General features: G+C 43.3%; 1 protein-coding gene across 1 annotated transcript in view; it reads left to right on the top strand.

Moving 5' to 3' along the window:
- DENND4A (DENN domain containing 4A) overlaps positions 1-20,492 on the top strand; it is a 2,763,357-nt gene that overhangs the window by 2,151,495 nt on the left and 591,370 nt on the right. The window contains exon 28 of the mRNA XM_044077857.1: positions 14,286-14,392. Coding sequence (XP_043933792.1) covers positions 14,286-14,392 — 107 coding nt within the window. The remainder of the gene's footprint in view (positions 1-14,285; positions 14,393-20,492) is intronic.

Here is a 20,492-nt window from a genome sequence, read left to right as displayed (position 1 = left end):
AGGATTTCCTGACTGTTGTGGCGATGTGGTTATCGAAGGTGAGACCACTGTCCACCTTTGTCCCTAAGTCTCTTATCACACTTTCTGTGTTTAGTGTACTGCCACCTATATGGTAATTCATGGATACATGTTTTTTCCCAAAGGGGATAACCATACATTTCTTGGCATTGAGCTTGAGCCCATGGCTCTGGCACCAAGCATCTGTTTCTGTAAGGCCCTTTTGTAGAGTATCCACATCATTTGGGGATTCAATAATGGCTCCCAGTTTGCAGTCATCTGCAAACCTTGTTAGCCAGAGTCCCTTAGTGTTGACCTGTACTTCAGAGAAGTAGATGCCAAACAAGAGCGGCCCCAGGACTGAACCCTGAGGTACTCCACTTGTCACTTGTCTGGAGCTGGATTTGGAGTGGGCTACTTTTACAGTGTGGGTTCTGTTAGTAAGCCATTTAGCAACCCATTGGGTGACATAGGGATTAATGCCCAACTTAGTAAGTAAGTGATTTTCATTGCCCCATTCTGGCCTCAACAAGTTAGTTTCTCCTTTCTTTGGCCTCAACTACTTCAATGTCCATGGACTCTGGACCCAGATCCAGACCTCCTGTCCCATCCACAGGGACTAGCTCACCCCAATCTGAAAAACCTCAAGCTTACAGCTTGGTTACTGCAATTCCATTGATCGCCAGGCAAAATAACTTATCCTCTCCAGTTCAAATAATTTTGTTCGCTTCACATAAACTTTACACTAGGAAGCTCTACCACAGTAAGTGGAAAATATTCTCTATTTAGGCACGTGATAATGGAATTGATCCCTTTTCGGTACCAGTTGAAAAGGTTTTAGAATTCTTAGCTACACTTTTCAAACAGGGAGCTGCTACTTCTACTGTCAAAGTTCAACTTGCTGCTATTTCCAACTTCCATGATGGTGTTGACGAGCATTCGTTAATTTCACATAAGCTGTGTAAAATTTTTCTAAAAAGAACTTTGTGGATAGAACCACATTACAGGGACCCTCTTGTCCCCTGGGATCTTACTGTGGTCCTGCTGTCCTTGGTCTATTCCCCTTTTGGGCTGGCGGCTGCTTGCAACTTGAAGTTTCTTTCATGGAAGACCGTTTTGTTAGCCATTACATCTGCAAAAAGAATTTCAGAGATTCATGCATAATCTTCAAATCCTCCATATCTGATTTTTCATAAGGACATGGTGTCGCTAAGAACCAACCTGTCCTTTCTTCCAAAAGTAGTATCCGAAATTAACATTAATCATTCTATTGATATACCAGTCTCCTTCCCTAATTTTTCTAACAAGGGCGAATATAGTTTACACTTACTAGATGTTCACAGACAATTGCGTTTTTATCTGAGTAGAACTAAGGACTTTAGAAAGTTGGACCATTTATTTGTCTCCTTTTCAGGTCCATCTATGGGTAAACCAGTTTCAAAAGTCACTTTATCCAAGTCGTTAAAGGAATGTATAAGTTTTATCTACAATAAGAAAAATCTCCAATTACTAGCTCCAATGAGTACGCATTCTACAAGGGCAGTAGTCACGGCTTCCATGGATGAAATATGTGCAGCAGCAACCTAGGCTACTTCACATATGTTTATCACTTGCACCATCTCCAGCAAGAACTAGCTTCGCCATTGAGCACCCTATTCAGCCACAGCCTAAATATGGGCTTCATTCCAGCAGAGAAGAGAACTGCCATTGTCATCCCCTTGCACAAAGGTGTTGCTACCTCACCTGGAAACTATCACCCCATTAGCTTGACAACTCTGATCTATAAAGCCATGGCGCATATTATTATGGATTTCATAAACAAGAACATGGACAATCTCCAAGCATTTGACCCCACCCAGTTCTGATTTGTCAAGGGCAGATCTTGCCTGTTGAACCTGGTTGACTTCTTTGAGATTGTCATCAGGGCCCTGGATGAGGGAAAGTCAGTATATACAGCTTACCTCAACTTGGCAAAAGCCTTTGACACAATCCCCAACTCGGGCATCATCAAAAAGCTAACACAATTTCCTGTTTGAATGACATTAATGTATCACAATGCTTAACTTGTGGTAGGAGTCTGTTCCAGAGCTGGGAAAGGCGCTATGTGATGAACCTGTCTCTCTCCATCTTGTTTTGTTTATCTGCTGATGAAGATTTAGATCCTTTGTTCTGGAATTTTTGGGACAGCTCAGTTTGTGGACATCCAAATGATCCTGGACTACTGGTCCCTAGTAGCTCAGAAGGCAAGACGGATTTCCCCTCAGGAGTCTATAAGATACTTAAGTAGAGGGACTTCCAGGCTTTTCTTGAAGCTTAGTGTATTTAAATTGGTGAGCATCTTAGTTCAGCGCCTCTTGGTTTTTTTCTACTTGTTTGACATGTCTAGTGAGGTACCTCTCAAATGGGGGGGGGGGGGGGGCGGGCTCTTTACAATATTTACCTAATCAGTGCTGATCTTAATGGGAAACTGACCTCTTTTGATCTAGAAGATAAACCCTTGTGATCAGCTGCTGTTCGTAAAAGGACTTTGAGTCCTGTTAAGTGACGACCAAATGAGTCAAAACTATCAGTCCATGTACCATGGTCTCCAACATCATTCTCATTTTTTGTAGGTTATTGCCTATGTCAAACTAGAGATGGGATGATTTACCAAATTTAACTATGTTACACCTTTATTATTTATTTAAGACCAATTGTTAGTACACCACACACCAAGTGTTTACAAGTTCAAGTTTGTTGTACTGCTTGGGTGTGAAGTTGACTTGACAATGACTCCCAGTTTGCAGTCATCCACAAACTTGGCTAGTTATCTGGAGTTCAGAAAAGTAAATCCCAAAGAAAAGGGGCCCCAGCAAGGATTCCTGTGGAACACCACTGGCTAACTTCATAGTCTGATGAGATACGTGCTACTCGCACCATATGAGTTTTGCCCCTTAGGCGATTTACTATCTATAATACCGCATAGGGATCTGTTCATGATGCATTTAACTAACTTACTGTGCTAGTATGGGGAATAGTATTAAAGGCCTTGGCCAAGTTAAGGAATGTCATTTGTATAGCATGACCACTGTCAACAGCGTGCGTTTCATTAGATAGGATCTACCCTTAATCAAAGCCAAACTGCTGCAGGTTCATAGGTCGATACTAGGCTATCTGCCCTAGGGCATTTATAAGCCTAGCCAGAGTGTATTTGGCTTCTGCCTCCCTATTAGATTAGCCTACTGTGCCTCTGTAAAGTAGGTCACAGAAGGTACCCTTTTAAGATTAGTTTACTGTGCCTCTGTTTAGCAGGGACACAGAAGAGATCCTAGGGGTGAATTTGCGATTTCCCATCCACGCGTCCAGATTTCACTTCAAGAGGGTCAGCGAGGGGCTATGTCTAACATGAATTGGGATTCTATTCCAGAGTGAGCGAGCCTCTGGGAATTAATCTGTCCCTCCAGCATGTCCTATTTATTTTTGTGCTGTGGTTTAGGTCCCTGGAGCGTGTAGCTCTAAGGGACTTGGATTTTTTGAGGTGGAGCATGTCCATTAATTCTGGGTTTGACATGGCTTTGTACGTCAGGCAGAGATCGCCTCTGAGTAGGTGGTAAGCAACTGAGTAGAGCTGGAGTTGCTTTAGTCGAGCTGCATAGGACATCTGTTTGTAGCCCATGATCCTCTTGGTGAGGTACTTTTGGGGTCTCTCCAGTTGCTGCAGGTGTCGGGTAAGGTACATCCCAAAAGGGGCATTGTATTCAATTATGGGCCTGATGAGTGACGAGTAGAGGGACACAATGACCTCTCTTGATCTAGATGCAAACCGGTGTATCCCGATGATGATTTTTAATGTCGTAGTTAATCAGGTCAGTTATATTTTTCATAGCATTGTATATGAGACTAGTCAGGCTGATGGGCCTGTAATTTCTGGTGTTAGATGTGGAGCCACCTTTGTGGATCACCATCACCACTGCTGTGTGTCAAACCTCAAGTGGCTAAACTGAGGTTAAATAATTTGAGTGACTCTGACAGGGCTCACTTGGTGCTGTTTATTTTTATCATGTCCCATGGAGAAAATGTTTAGTCTTTGAGAGCACCCGTAGTAGATGGTCTTTGGTGGTGATGGGGAGATGGATCTTGAGGGCTTTAGGGATACGTGGGCATTGAATAGTTGTTTCTGAAGTGATGTAGGCACTGGATTTTTAAGCTAGTATGTTGGAAGTGCCTACCAGGTCTGAGTAGGTAGTGTCATGTTGAATAAATTCTGAACAGTGTTTGTTATTTCTTAGTTTTCTGATATAACTAAAGGAGGATTTTCCAGTTGTCTTTAGCTTCAGATGCTAACTTCAGTTCATGGATTCCTTAGAATTCCTAATAGATTTTTTTTTAGTTTTCAGTCTTTTTTTTAATGTTATCCTTAATTTTGATAGTCCTTATATCTGATGTATACTTAAGTTTTTTTTTTCTTTTATTGTATACTTTGTGTTGGTGGACCACCAGGGCTGTTTGCTTTTATACTTTCCATTATGTTTAGCTTTGGTAGATTCTATCAAATCTATACATTTATTTAATTGTTTGTAACATTGTAAATATGTTTGACTCGTATCTGTTATGTTCTTTCTGTGGTATCTGGAGCTTTTCTCCCCGGGCCTCCGCTGAAAATGGACATATATCCAGTCAGACTATCCCAGTCAACAAATGTGAAATAAAACAAATACATAATAAATAAAAAATAAAATTGTGCATATAACTCTTTTATGTAGCTTCCTGTTGAGGGAATGTCTGGGGTTATACTGGAATATGTGGATCCAGAAACTTCATTGCAGAATGTAATGAGATTTGTATGTTTATAATCCTTAAGTTCTGCAATATTGGTAGCTTCGGGTTAAGAGGTTCGAAAAGACAGGGCCAGTAATTTATGATCCAACTTAAGAGAGGGAGATCCCAGGGGGGATTAATAAACAAAAAAAACTATATTTGTGAGGACATGGTCAAGAATAGTATGCCCTGTAGTGGGTTTAATAGTTTGTTCCAGGGAGCTTTTGTTTATGAAACCTAAGAACTTTTGGGTGTATCCTACCTTAGAAGAATGTGCTCCAGTTTGTTGATGGGTAGTTAGTCTACCAAAATAGTGGAGTTTTTGTTAATGGGGAGTTCGATTACATCTAGGAGTATTACATGATTATCTGAGGATGTAGAGGATGTCTTGTATAAGGCTATAAACTGATAGTTTGTTCAGTTTGTGTGATTTGGAGCTCACTGTGCTTTCTTTGTGGATCCCTTGGATCTATAGTCCCCAACAAATTTTGATATGCCACTGTAGTTGCCATTAGGTTTGAAAGTATGGTAGGTGCAAAACCCATATATGGACGGAGTGCTTTCTGAGTATTTAAACCAAGTTTCAGTAACTATGCAAACATGGACATGCTCCAAATGCAGGAAAGCCTCAATACTGGGTATTTTGTTGTTGAGACTTGTGACAGTGAGCAGAGCTACTTACTGTCAACTTGCTTTGGATTTGATGTGTTAGTTACCTTGACAATCCCTTCAGCTGGACTCTGGCAAAAAATAAATTGGCATCGCTGAGGCAGCAAAAGCTTTTCCGGTATGTGGAAGCCTTGGAATGAGAGGTGCAGACTATAATTGGCAAAAAAGTGTGACCATCAAGCATCTTGTCCCATGCTGACACACACTGTATCCCCCTGAAATAATGCCAGTTATTTAGCCAGTTGTTGATCCCAATGCCTTTTCTTTGTACCTAGACATCATTCTTGAAGAAGTAAGGATTCCTCTCAGGACAATAGTCTTGCCTGCATTTGTGGTATGCATGGAGAGTTCCAGCTTGTCTCTCTGCATATACCTCAGAGTTCTGTATGTCAAGTCATTCACACTCACATGGATCATCACCATGATGTAGTCATATTTGCTAGGTGAAAGGGCCGTAATGGCCATAGAGATATTGATGATCCTGGCATCTGAAAGACATCTCGCCATCATGCTCTCTCTGTCTGGGTTAATGAGAGGAGAATCAGTGTTTGACTGTAGGAGTCACCAACCAGTAAATTGTTTTTATTTGTAGAGTGGCTTTCTGTAGTGGATATGGGATGATTTACATCATGGTGAATATTTTAATAGTGTCCCAGAAGGTGGTGTGGAGTTTTTGAGTGAGACTTAGTGTGGATTTAAGAAGTTTTGGTAAGGACTTTATTTTTACAGCCTCGGCATAAGACATTTTCATTTGGATTGGTATAGAGGGTTGTGGATCGGTATATGCTTGCTAAGTGTGTAGCGGCTCAGTTGTTAAAGTTATAACAGGAATGGATGGGCAGAAGTATGTAAAGAGACTGAAATTAGATACGGTGACATTAAAGGACTGAAGAAAAAAGAATATGAGACCAACATGTTACATTTTATGGAGGCAGTTGGGAGGGTAGAACTAGAGGTAGTATGTAAGGGTGAGATGAGACAATGTGTGGCAAGTAGATGCAGCAAGTTCAAGACAAATGTGTTACTCATTAATGTGTTTTTCATCTTGCCCTGTAATGTCATATTTCAACTTCCCCCACTCATGACCCTAGTTTTCTTATCACTAATAACAGAACTATGATCCCTTCTTTGCATACTTTAGTGAGACATGGCTGCTCCTATAGCTTGTGACACTATGGCAGGCATTATGTTTTATCCATCTTTATTTGTAATCTAACTGCCTCATGTATGCAATGCACTCTTGCAGGCATCTTCACAAGTTTGCTGCTACTCAAGTTCGACCTTACAAGGTTGTATCCTTAAGCGCAGTGCAATGATACTGCCTCCTGGCTTCCACTAGTGAGCAGTGCTACTGCAAAAGTGATGCAAACCTTTCCACCATTGTGAGAAAGCTGTCTTGCAGCTTCTGTATCCTACCACCACAGTGATCTTTCCATAGCTAGGGTAGATCATACCCTAGTTATACTGGTGATGTAGTTTTGAGCAAAAGCCTTATTTCAGTGGGCCAGGTTAGTTCAAGACTGACTTAATTCATTGCTTCCCAGAAAAATATAGCAAGGAATGTGGTATTCTTGTGTATCCCATAAAATATACTTGGATTTACAAGAGGCATCCCTCTACTTCTGAGATGAGTATACTTGACAGTGATGTCCTTCATGGATGCATCTGCAGTCATAACAACTGGGTTGTCCTGTCGTCAGGCAGCCCTTCAGTCGGCCGGATTCCAAAGTCCGGGTCCGGCTTCGGCTGATGTCGCACTTCACCCGACGTCATCTCTGTTGGTCTTCGGGTATAAAAGCGTCAGCCGACGCCATTTTCCTCAGTCTTTCTTGCCGCGTGGCCAAGCAGAAGCTGTTCGCAAGTGCCGGTCGGTCGGATCCAGAGATTACTTCTACCGAATACTACTTCAAGACTTCTAAAGCTAAGTACCCCGTTGGGGACTCTTTCTTGCCTCAGCCGATGTCAGAAAAAGTTAATAATTGTTTAACCTGTGGGAAACAAATACCTCATAAAGATTTCCACTCTTACTGTCTGCCTTGTTTAGGCCCAGCCCACGACGTAGCAGCCTGTTCGGCCTGTGCTTCTTTCAACCGACGAACGCTTAGGCGTCGGTCGGAGTTTGCAGAACAGTTTTTCGGTTCTGATTTTGCGTACATTATGCTGTCGGATCCTCCGACTACCCAATCTGCCAAAAACCGCAAAGATAAAGACCGACACTCGCGGTCCGCGGTTTCGGCCGAAACCATGGTTAAGCAAACCGCGAGTGTCTCGGTTTCGGCCGAAACCGAGAAAACTGATCAAAATACAGCTGAATCTATCTCTACTACTCAGGCCCCTGCTACCACTCTTGAATCGGCCTCAGAAATTTTATCCACTACGGTGGTTGCCACTGACTTATCAGACACCATTCCCTTGGATGTCTCTACCCCAGCACGTGGTGCTGCTAGGCCTCCAGCAGCCATGTCCATTAAGGCCTTCGCCAGGGCTAAAGCAGCCAAGACTACTAAAACAGTGCCTGTTAAACCCCCCACAACCAGGCCCTCTTCTAGTTCTCAAATGCTTACTTTGGCAGAAGATTTAATTTCATTAATTAGAGGATCTCAATCTCACCCAGACAGGGCCTCTCAGCCTCCAGAGAAGAGACCTAGGGCAGAGCCCCCTGAGCCAGTGTCCTCTGATGATTCTGCTGATGAATCAGACATAACTGACCAGCCAGAGGCTCCTTTCTCTAATTTTGAAGATTCTGATGCTGAAGAATCCATTCCAGCTGCTTCCCCACCAGAAGAATTCTCCTTTGGGAAACCTTACATGCCATGCGAGAGCAGTTCCAATGGCAGCAACAGGATTTTTCAGACTCCAGAAAAGACTTAGGACCTTTCTGCACCTTCCACAGCACAGGCCCTTAGCTATACCTCCTGTTCTCTCTGTGGTGGATGATGCTTTCAATGATGTCTGCTCCGCTCCAGATTCTTTACCCCAGCCCCTGCCAAACCAGACAGATTTTACAGGGTGCCAGATACTCATCACCACCTTTACAAGGCCCCACTTGCAGACCCCGAAACTATATCCCAGGGTCCCAAAGCAGGAGGCACGACCATAGCTCAAAACACTATTCCTTGTGAAAGGGAAGCAAGGTCATTAGACAGATGGGGTAAAAGGTCTACACTTCAGCTACTCTCTCAGCTAGAGCTTTAAACTGTCAGTTTCACATGATACAATACCAAGAGTTTATGCTTGATCAGTTAACTAAAAAGCTAACCACTGATGAATCTCTTGATAAGAAATTTGTATTAGAAATGGTAAATAACATACAACAGGTTAGTAACCATTCCTTAAAATGTGGCTATGATGCACTGGAGGCTTCATTTAGATCAGCCATGACTGGCACAGTGATAAGAAGGCATGCATGGCTAAAGGAGCAAGCTTTACCGGATCATGTTAAAGCTAAGTTGCTAGATGCTCCTATGGATAAGACAAGTTTGTTTGGTACACCTGCCCAGCAGGTTATGAAGAAAATGGAAGAAAAGGCAAAATCTGTTCAAACGGTCAAAGATTTCTTGCAGGTTCAACCCCCAAGGTTTAGCAGGAACTGGCCTGCCAAAATTGGTCCTTTCCTGACTCCACAAGATCTCAAAGGGGCATGAATAGACGTTCCAGAGGCAGAAACCAATCCAGAGGAGGTGCCTACAGAGTACGACAGTGGCAAGGTAACAACAGAGGCACAGATACAACCACTGCCACTACAACAACACAACCACAGTGACTTAACCCTAAATCCGCCTACCAGGGAACAAATAGCAGCTCCTCTAGGCGGAAAGTTAACCTTATTTTCAAAGAACTGGCACTACATAACAAAAGACAAGTGGATTTTACAAACCATAGATCAAGGTTACAGGTTCCACTTCCACACTTTACCAGTCAAAAGAGGAATGCCAAATCTACCTCCAAATCAAAAAACAGAGTCTCTACAACAGATAATGGAGTTAGCAAACATGAGAGCTGTGGAAAGAGTGCCAACAGCAGAGCAAGGAAAGGGGTTCTACTCCAGACTATTCCTAGTTCCAAGAAAGGAAAAAGTTGGAGACCAATTCTCGACCTGTCCACCTTAAATACATACATCATTGTCCCAAAATTCAAAATGCTGACCCTACAGCAACTTCTTCCCATGCTGGGCAAGGAGTGTTGGCTGGTAACTCTAGATCTCAAGGAGGCATACCTGCACGTCCCCATTCGACCAATCTGCAGAAGATACCTCAGATTTCTTGCAGGATCAGAGCACTATCAATTCTCAGCATTGCCCTTTGGCTTATCTACTGCCCAGAGTATTCACAAAATGCCTGGCATCAGTAATCGCCATTGCAGACTACAGGGAATTCAAATTTACCCATACCTGGACGACTGCCTGCTACAAGGGGACAACAAAAGCAAGCTGACATCAGATTTACAAAGGGTCATTTACTTGCTACAAGCACTGGGATACACAGTCAATTTACAAAAGTCAAGGCTGATACCATCCCAAACAAGGACATTCTTGGGCGGAATTGGACACAGTAAAACAAATAGCATTCCTAACTACAGAAAAACAAAAAGAACTCCCTCTTTACTTCTTGGCATTAACAAAACTGAACAAGTTAACAGCAAGAAAAGTACTGCAGGCCTTGGGCTTCATGGCATCATGCATAATTTTGGTCCCATTTGCCAGACTACATATGAGAAAACTACAGTGGTACCTAAAGAATTTATGGTCCCAACACAGACACAGCCTGGAAACAGAAATCCCACTAATTCCATGCTTAAAACAGGAGTTCCTATGGTGGGCTCAGGCATGCCAGTCAAACCCAGGCCTACCCTTTCGCAGATGTCAAGCAAGCCAGACCATCACAACAGACGCTTCAGACCTAGGGTGGGGGGCCCACATGCTGGACAAATGCGTGCAAGGATTGTGGACACAGGATCAACTTCACCTGCACATCAACCTAAAAGAAATGCTGGCAGTAAAACTGGCAATCCAAAAGTTCAGACCATTTCTCAAAGAGGGCCAGTTGATGATAAGGACAGACAACACCACAGTCATGTGGTACATCAACAAACAGGGAGGCACTCATTCATACCCCCTATGCAGAATGACTTTGGAGCTGTGGAACCTGGCACTCAGCTACAACATCCAGTTACAGGCAATATTTGTACCGGGAAAAGAAAATACTCTAGCAGACATATTAAGCAGAACCACATCGGATGCCCACGAATGGAAGCTGCACCGGACATCTTCAAGACCATCTCAAAGAAATGGGGAATGCCTCAGATAGATCTATTCGCATCACCTCTCAATCACCAGCTCAAGAAATTCTGCACAAGGACATTCCTCCCACTAGCATGGAAAGTGGATTCGCTCTCCTTCAGCTGGAAAGGCCTAACAGCATATGCATTCCCACCTCTTCCCTTGATACACAAAGTACTACTAAAAATCAAGGAAGAACGTCCGAGGATAATCCTGATAGCTCCAAACTGGCCAAGACAACACTGGTACCCACTGCTGAGGAGCATGTCTCGGAACAATATGTGGCCAATACCCCTGATGCCTTTGATGTTAACTCAGAACAACTACAGCATCATGCATCCAAACCTAAAACGTTGCAACTGACTGCATGGAACATCACATAGCAACAGCTAATCCTGAACTTTCCCAAAGAGTTAAAGACATTATTCTTGAAGCACGCAGACCTTCCACAAGAAGGAACTATGCTGGAAAATGGAAAAGGTTTGTCATTTGGAGTACTGAAAGAGGAAAAGATGTGTCAAACATAGATATGCCTAACATTCTGGAGTATCTGGCCGAACTTCTTCATTCAGGCCTGTCCTACTCCTCCATCAAGATACATGCATCAGCTATTTCAGCAGAATACAGCTTTGACCCACCTGTTTTTTCGCACCCTTTGCTCAGGCAGTTCCTCAGAGGAATCAAGAATGTAAAACCTCCAAGGAAACCACCATTACCAGCTTGGGACTTGAACTTTGTGCTAGAAAAGTTGACACTATCACCCTTTGAACCAGCAGCAACAGCAGACCTACAACACCTATCATGGAAAACTGCTTTCCTACTGGCAATTACTTCAGCAAGGAGGGTTTCAGAACTACAGGCCTTAATGGCGGTGCAACCCTTCCTAATCTTCCACCAAGATAGAGTGTCCATGAGGACTAACCCTACATTTATGCCTAAGGTGGTATCCAGAGTGTCTTTAAACCAGGCAATCCACCTACCTACCTTCTTCCCCAACCCACAAAACAGAGGGGAAAGAATACTACATACCTTGGATGTACATAGACAGCTACGCTACTACTTGGACAGAACAAAAAGCAGCAGAAAGACTGACCAACTTTTTGTAGCCTATGCAACAGGAAGGGAAGGAAAAGCTATTTCCAAACAGACAATCTCCAAATGGATAGGAAATTGCATACGATTCTGTTACTCCTTCCATGGAAAACCAATTCCACAGAACATAAGACCTCATTCTACAAGGGCAACAGCCACTACCACAGCCTTCTTACGGTGGCAACCAAAGACATTATTGAGGCGGCTACTTGGACCTCCGTGCATACATTTGCCAAGCATTATAATTTGCCTCTATACTCCAGATCCCGAGCAGGGTTTGCCACTGCTGTACTGCAAGGGATCCTAAACACACCATAATCTACTTTTATCCTCCTCCCTAGTTGGCTATGGTATTCTACCCAGTTGTTATGACTGCAGATGCATCCATGAAGGACATAGTACAGTTTTGTACCTACCATAAATGTAGATGTCCGAACTGGATAGCATCTGCAGTCAGGATTACCCTCCCTCCTTCCCTCTGTGGTACTCCTAGGGTGTTTACCCTCCTAATAGCTAGCTGGTGGGGGGGGGAGTCTTTTATGGTGTATTTGTTTGTATATATGTACATACATGCTTATTTTTGTGTTTACCTCTATCTTTTTGGAAACATTGGCATCTATCCAAATTTTAGCCTTCAAGAGGGCTACTGGCATCTGGGGCAAGAAACACTGAGGAAAATGGCGTCGGCTGATGCTTTTATACCCGAAGACCAACAGAGATGACGTCGGGTGAAGTGCGACATCAGCCGAAGCCGGACCCGGACTTTGGAATCCGGCCGACTGAAGGGCTGCCTGACGACAGGACAACCCAGTTGTTATGACTGCAGATGCTATCCAGTTCGGACATCTACATTTATGGTAGGTACAAAACTGTACTTTTTCATAAATCTAATTTCAGAAGCTGTAGTACAAATATAAACCTAAAACTAAGGCAACAAAGTGCCAGATACAAACTGACATAATTTTCTAAGCAAGCGTAGTGAAATGGCCAACATGTGGTGTACAGGGCTAGAGTTTGGGGGAATTAACAAAAGTTTATGAAAAAGACAGATTTCCCTTTTTTACATTAATGCAAAAATGGAGTGTGTTATTGTCATGTTGGGGTGTCATGGAAGTAGTGGGTGTATAATATGAAGACATTCTGAGATATTGATGTGTGGTCAAGCAGTTCTGCATATTAGCAGTACTTTCATGTCTGCATTAATATCATAAAAGCTGTGCAATCTTATGGCAAACAGCTGGTGTTATCCTACTCCCAATAGCATCACAAATTTGTCTCTAATTGTCATCTAACATGCAAGGTTTTGTAAATTAATGTCTTGAAATGTTGGAAAAATATTATTTGCGATGATTGTATAGTATTAGAACAGCAGTGTGCTAACTAACTACTGTAGTCCTACATCAAGTAGAAGAACTGTTTATCTCACATACTTACAGATATTGCCATTTCTCTGACCATAATTCTAGTAATTGTTGGGAAATAACATGCCGTTTTTCCATTTGTGAATCAGCAGTACAAAGTGTAGCAGACCTTTGATCCTAACATGGTTCATAGCCATTTGTCTAATAAAGTACTTTCATATTTTAAATTTTGTTATAACTCTCATCATTTATGAGGTATTCAGATCATATGAGGCATGTTTCAAGTGGAGGATTTTGTAGAAAAGCTCTCAGGAAGCAAATATATTAATTAGCTTCTTGCTGCTTGGTAGGAAGCAAATGGATTAATTAGCTTCCTGCTGTTTGGTACTGACTGAGCTAATAAATTATTCTTTCACTTGTAGAGAGAAGGAGAGCCCTGGAATACATTTTCTGAGGAAGCAGTAATACTGTACACCAGTATAGTCAAGGTCCCCTGGTAAATAGAAGACACACCAAGATGGTATGCTGTTTGATAATGCAGGCAGTGTCAGTAGATCAGAAGTCTTTCTTCAGAATCTTTGCATGTTATGGTTTGGGGCATTTTCCATAGTTGTATCTCTTTCCACTGGTAGATTGATTAGAGGGGTATAGTCATTATCATTTGTTTGACTAATATAATCCCTCAAACTAATGCATTTATTGATTTGTTTTGTATCTCAGACTTCAATGTTTGACACCCTGATACTGACAGTACTCCATATTTGCATCTGTGATGTATCCAGACAATCCCTCAACTGCAGAGCAAGAACCTCAGCCCATCCCCTACGTCTGCATAAATGACACAAAATGCATTTTTTTAAAGTGTTTTGGTGGCATGCAGAGCTAGTGAGGATCATATTGTCTGCATAAGTGGGGACCTTTGGCTGAGTGTTGTTTCGTATGTGTTTCTTAATCAGAAGAACCGAAAAACATCTAGTTTGCATATCTCAGAGGTTCAACATTTACATAGTATAATTTAGTCAGGATGTTTAAGAATGATTATAAATAGTATGCAGCTGTTACTGATCTGTTTTCTACATTTCCATCCACAGAAAATTTGCAGTCTTCAACTTCAAAATTTCATTTACGAGATAAATCTGAAAAAATGCCTTCTAAATGTGCTAGTAACTCTAGCATCTTTCAGAATTATGCTATGGAGGTAAGTGTAGTGTACTGTACTACAACTATCCACAGTTAAGAGCAGCATTTGGAAGTCAAGTAGGTAATCCATGTTGCAACCTATATGAATTTCTAAAACAAAATTATTTTCTAAAACTTTGTGGTATTTGAGATATTTAGCCTTAATGATATTTCATATTGTACTATTTTATCAACCTATGTTTACTTATGTCAGGAAAGATATAACTGTCTTATTTTTCTCATAATTGTGCAGACTGTTACAGTTTTGTTTATGTAGTTGTTTATCATCTCCTTTTTAAGTGCTTTTTATAGCGCTGACCAGATACATTATATAATTTTTATACTATTGATTAAATTAAATGCTTTATTCTACATATTTTATACAAACATGATGCTTGCTGATTCAAAGATATTGGTTAGTGCTTGCTTAAAACAGAAATACATATATGTGTATAACAGGAAATCTTAAGTGGCTATGGTCTAAAGTGAGTGCTACACAACACCTAAGTACTGCTACTGTCTGTTATCAAGGAAGGGATGTTTCTTCACTCTCATCTGTCCATAAATATCTTTCCTCATATATCTGTGGACATTTACCAACATCAGTACGCAAGTAACTCATTTAATTAGAGCAGTATTTAAAAACTGTCTGTGACTTTTTCTTTACCTTGCTGTCTATGCGACAGCACAAGGAAAAAGAAACTAAGGGTAATGCTGCTCCACGCCAAAAGTCTAAACCTCAAGATGCATCACTCAAGGCTCTCTTCAGTGTGGAGAATATCGATATCTGTGCAGTAACAGAAACCTGGTTCAAGGCTCGAGAGCACCCCAGCACTACCAGGTTATACCTCATACCATGCTTTTCGGCCCCAAAACTCAGACCGAACCACAAGAGGAGGTGGAGTATCCATATTCATCAAAGATACCCATACCTCCAGGGTAGTGGCACTGCACGAAGCATCTGAGACCATCCATGTGCAACTAACAGTGGGCAAAACTGCCTTCCAGTTTGTAGCCTGCTACAGATCACCCTCCCAAACTTAGGAACCCCACTCGGCTTTCCTGAAGACACTGGAGAATATGAAGGTCTCTCCAAACACCATTATATTGGGTGACTTTAACTACCCAAACATAGACTGGGAGCACTACTCAAGCCCCAACACCCTAGCCCAACGGTTCCTAGAATTTATAAACTCAAATGCTATGGAACAACTCATCACCACTCCCTCAAGAGGGGAAAATATATTGGGCCTGAACATCACCAACATGGGGACTCTATGTTCCATACCAGAGGTATACCCATCATTGGTAAGATCTGACCATAAATTAATCACTATGGACATCCATATCCGTCCCCACCCCCAAAGGAAACCACGGTCAAAAACTTCTCAAAAGCAAACTTCCCACTTCTCAAAACCGAGGTGGAATCCTTCAGAGCCCCAGGGCCAGTGGAAAATATGTCCCAAACTGCAGAATCATTTACAAACGCATTCTATGGATACCTACAGGAATGCATGGATCGTGCTATCCCAAATAAAACCAAGGCACACTCCTCCACAGACAGGAGACCTGTCTGGTGGACCCCATAAATAAGCTGTACAACAGAAGGAGGAAGCTACTACATGATAGAGCAAAATCCCTGAAAGGGAAGGCAACTCTGATCAGTACTAGCAAGAAACTACGATCCCTCATAAAACCCTCTAAGGCTAGCTTCGAAAGAAAAATTGCACACGATGCTAAAGATAATCACAAGGCTTTCTTTAGTTATGTCAGAAACCTGGGTGGAAACTCCCAGATATGCTCTGAGTTAGTGCAAAATGACAAAAAATACACTGAACCCACAGACATTGCCAACATCCTGGCAGACAGGTTTAGTGCAAACTCCCCCCCCCCCCCCCAAATGAGCAAATGACTATCCCAACAGAGTGTAGCCTCCCTGACATCACAGATGCACAGGTGAGAGCTGCCCTCTCCAAAGCAAAAAACACAGCATCAGTGGGACCGGACGATGTCCCAGGCTGCGTTTTACATGAGCTCCAAGAAGAACTGAACCCTCACTTAAAATCACTGTTCAGTCTCAGCCTTACAACAGGATATGTACCCAAAGAATGGCGTACAGCAACAGTGGTCCCACTCCATAAAGGTGGTGCCACAACGGACCCCGGAAATTATCGCCCTATAAGCCTAACTAGCCTGGTCTGCAAATCTATGGAGCGTATCATCATGAAACTCATAAACAAAGACATTGGAACCTCCAAACACTGGATCCTATCCAATTCGGCTTTGTTAAGGGCAGATCTTGCCTCTTGAACCTGGTCAATTTCTTTGAAAAAGTCACCAAGGCCATAGACGAAGGGAAGGTAGTCCACACAGCCTACCTTGACTTTGCAAATGCCTTCGACACAATACCCCACTCGGGCATCATAAATAAGCTCACCAGCTTAAATATCAACCCCTATGTCACAAGATGGGTTGAAACTGGCTTAGGGATAGAACCCACATGGTCAGAATTGCAGGTGCCATGTCAGACTCTAAACCAGTTACAAGTGGCATCCCACAAGGCTCAGTCCTGGGACCTCTCTTGTTTGGTATATATTTCTCTGAGGTACAGGCTACCGCAGGAGGACTATGGCTGACAAAGTTTGCAGATGACTGCAAACTGGGTGCCATAATCACGCTGACACAAGCATCCTCCAAAAGGTCTCATAGAGACGGATAACTGGTGCCAGAGCCATGGCCTAAAGCTAAATGCCAAAAAATGCATAGTCATCCCCTTTGGGAAAAACAAAGTGCCCACAAATTACCACATAGGTGGTAATCCATTAAGTACGGAAGAAGTAATTAGGGATTTGGGGACCCAAGTAGATAGTAATCTCTCCTTTGACAATCACATTGCCAAAGTGGTTAGAAAGACATTCTGTAGCCCACCTTATCACGAAGGGTTCACATCTAGATCAAGAGAGTCATTGTGCCCCTCGACTCATCAGGCCCATAATTGAATACAATGCCCCATTCAGGACGTACCTTACCCGACACATGCTACAACTAGAAAGACCCCAAAAGTACCTCACCAAGAGGATCAAGGGACTCAACAGATGCCCTACGATTTAGGCTAAAGAAATTCCAGCTCTACTGGTTGCTTACCGCCTACTCAGAGGCGATCTGTGCCTGACGATAAAGCCATGTCCAACCCAGAATTAATGGACATGCTCCACCTCAAGAAATCCAAATCCATCAGAACTACACGCCAGTGACTTAAACCTCAGCACAGAAATAAATAGAACATGCTGGAGGGAGATTCATATCCCAGAGGCTCCCTCACTCTGGAACAAAATCCCAATCCATGTCAGACAGAGCCCCTCAATGACCCTCTTCAAGAAGAATCTTGACGTTTGGATGGGAGATCGTTAATTTACCCTGGGATCTCTTCTGTGTCACTGCTAGACAGAGGCAGTAAACTAACCTTAAATGGGCTATCTTCTGTGACCTACTATACAGAGACACAGTCAACTAATCTAAGAAGGGTGAAAAACCAAACACACTCTGGCTAGGCTTGTAAATGCCCTAGGGCAGATAGCCTAGTATCAACCTATAAAACCTAAAGTATGAACCTATGAACCCATTGCTCTTGAGCTAAGTTACTTTTCTTGTTTTATTACCTAAATTTACCTTTCTTCAAGGAAATTTATTTCTATAGTTGTCTATTACCCTATTGCATCTAGTGACTCTGTTTCTATGTGTTTCCCCTCTTTCTTACCTTGTTGGTATCTGTTTTACCATCATTGGTAATCTTTCCCCTCACTTTGGGTATTCTTTGTACAATAGCTGGTACTCTACTTTCCCTTCTATCTGTTTTTCTCTCACCTATCATGGCAGGAAAGAAAGGTTGTCCGGCTTTAAGAGGTGTACTAATTGTGGCCACAAGTTATCTACTTCAGGCACATGCCTTATGTGTGTACTATGGGTGAACCTCACTTAACTGCTGACCCACCTTGTGGGATTTGTAAAGATTTTTCTTCCGGACACTTTTAGAGAGGAAAACAACTTATTCTAAAGGGTATTATGAAAAACCCTTTACTGAAGCTATTTCTGGGTGGAGGCTTCATCCCTCCTAGCTCCCATAGAAAGAAAGACAACCTAAAGAAGACCAAGTCTCTTCCTTGGTCCCCACTGGGGACCCCAGGAACCAAGACCAAAGAAAATTAAATTATCTTCAACGGACTTCAGCTCTGAGGCTTTGAGCGAGACCTACAGCTGCCATCGGCACCAACTACAACACCACCAAGTGTGCTTCAGACAGCATTGGAACCGAGGGGCTCTTGCTCAGACCTTCCACTGGCACCGACCATACAGTCGATGCAGACTGCTCGACGCCAAGGGATTTTCTGGCCTGTACCTTCTTGGCACAGACTCTTCAGTCGGTTCCGAGTACGTGGTCGGCACAGACTCTCTCTGCACGACACGGAGCCAACTATCGCTATGGCACCGACCTTGTCAGTGCAGACTCTGTTCTCGGCACCGACAACTCTCGGTGCACCAGTACACGCATTACAGCACCGTTGCCTTCGGTGCAGACACCTATCCTACCTGCTGTTACAACTTATTCTTTTTAAAGACCCTATGGCTCTCAATTTACTATATCTCTAGATAGACTTGACTCCCCATCAGCTATGTCCATGAAATCCCCTAGAAGCTTCTCTGAACATGATGTGGCATACATTGTGGACCAGTTGCTTTTGGCTAGAGGAATCCCACCTCCCAAGACCTATTCCTCCTTTGAGGGGAACATTTTCCTCAGAGAACCCTACGTGTTCTCCTTCATCATCTTCAGCCTTTAAGCCCCTTTTCAGAGCACAGACTTCCCCTGCTACAGCTCCTTTTGTAGATCTTACTAAGGAACCACAGCTGCCTTTTTGGCAGGAGAGACACTTTACTCCTGTCACTTCTCAGGATGCTAGCTGTGGCACTGTTTACTGTGTCCCATGGCCATCCGAGACTCCTAGTCAGCAGGCTGCCTTGCTTGTGTGAGGGTGACTAGGCTCTCATCCCTCCTTAGGTGGACCAGCCTTTCAATTTATGGAGAAGGCTCTTGCCACTGTAAGCGATCCTGTGCCACCAGGTTTTCCGTCCTCCTCTGGCTAACTCACACAAGCCATCCCTAGCGGACACTGGGGACAAGGGCCTCAGGATACACTGCCACAGGAGGCCCTCTTGTGCTGTCTTCCCGCATCTCCCTCTGAGGAAGTTCATCACAAGAGTTTGTGTAAGAGGAAGCACGTGGATTCGCCAGAAGTGTCCCTCATGGAAGACACAGATTTTGATGATGGGGAATGGTCCCCTCGATCACCCTCTGAGGTATCCTTTGGGGATATCCTTGATATCCTTAAACAGAGAGATGACCCAGCCCTCTAACCCGACCTCTGAAGACTCTGTGTTGCAGTCCTTTCATGCCTGGCCCCTACCTCCTGGGTTACTCCACCTGACCGAACTTGTCCGGCCTGTCGGCAGCTGCATGGAAGGCTCCTGATACCGTTGAAGCCATTCCCTGGAGGCCAGATAAAATCTTGTCTCCTCCAGTTACTGACCCCCACTGGTCCAAAGGTCTTCCAGTAGATGCCATGGTGGTGGCGGCCGCAACTAAAAAGGATCTGGCAGAAGAGCCAGACTGTCCATCTGCCCAACAAGGAGTCCTGGGCTCTGGACAGATTAGGAAGCGATTCTGTGCATCAGCGCGATCTTTGCAGTTAGGTCCCTGAATTATATGGCACATTTTACCAGGCTTCTCAGAAACTTTTGCGGAGTTGTGTCTGATGAGGTCCGTGACAAAGTGGCCTCACAGTTAGCCACCCTTGAATCAGTATCTAACTCCATGCCTGATTTCTCATGCATCAGAAGGAGCAGCTAGAGCAGCAGGTGCAGGCATAGTCATGAGACCATGCCTGGATGCACCTGTGTGACCTCGTGGAACCCTTCAAGGCTTCCTTTCTGAATGCTCCCATTGAAGTCTCTTCGTTATTTGGACCCAAGGTGAAAGACACACTGGCTAGATGTTAGCAGGACGGTAAGACCCTTGCTGTCATGGGCATCTTATTCTTCCCTCAACGGCTTTCTCCAGAAAC

This window comes from Protopterus annectens, chromosome 7.part0 (genome assembly GCF_019279795.1).
Source record: "Protopterus annectens isolate FY-2018-M chromosome 7.part0, PAN1.0, whole genome shotgun sequence".
NCBI lineage: Eukaryota > Metazoa > Chordata > Ceratodontiformes > Protopteridae > Protopterus > Protopterus annectens.
This window is presented reverse-complemented; position numbering and strand designations above follow the sequence as displayed.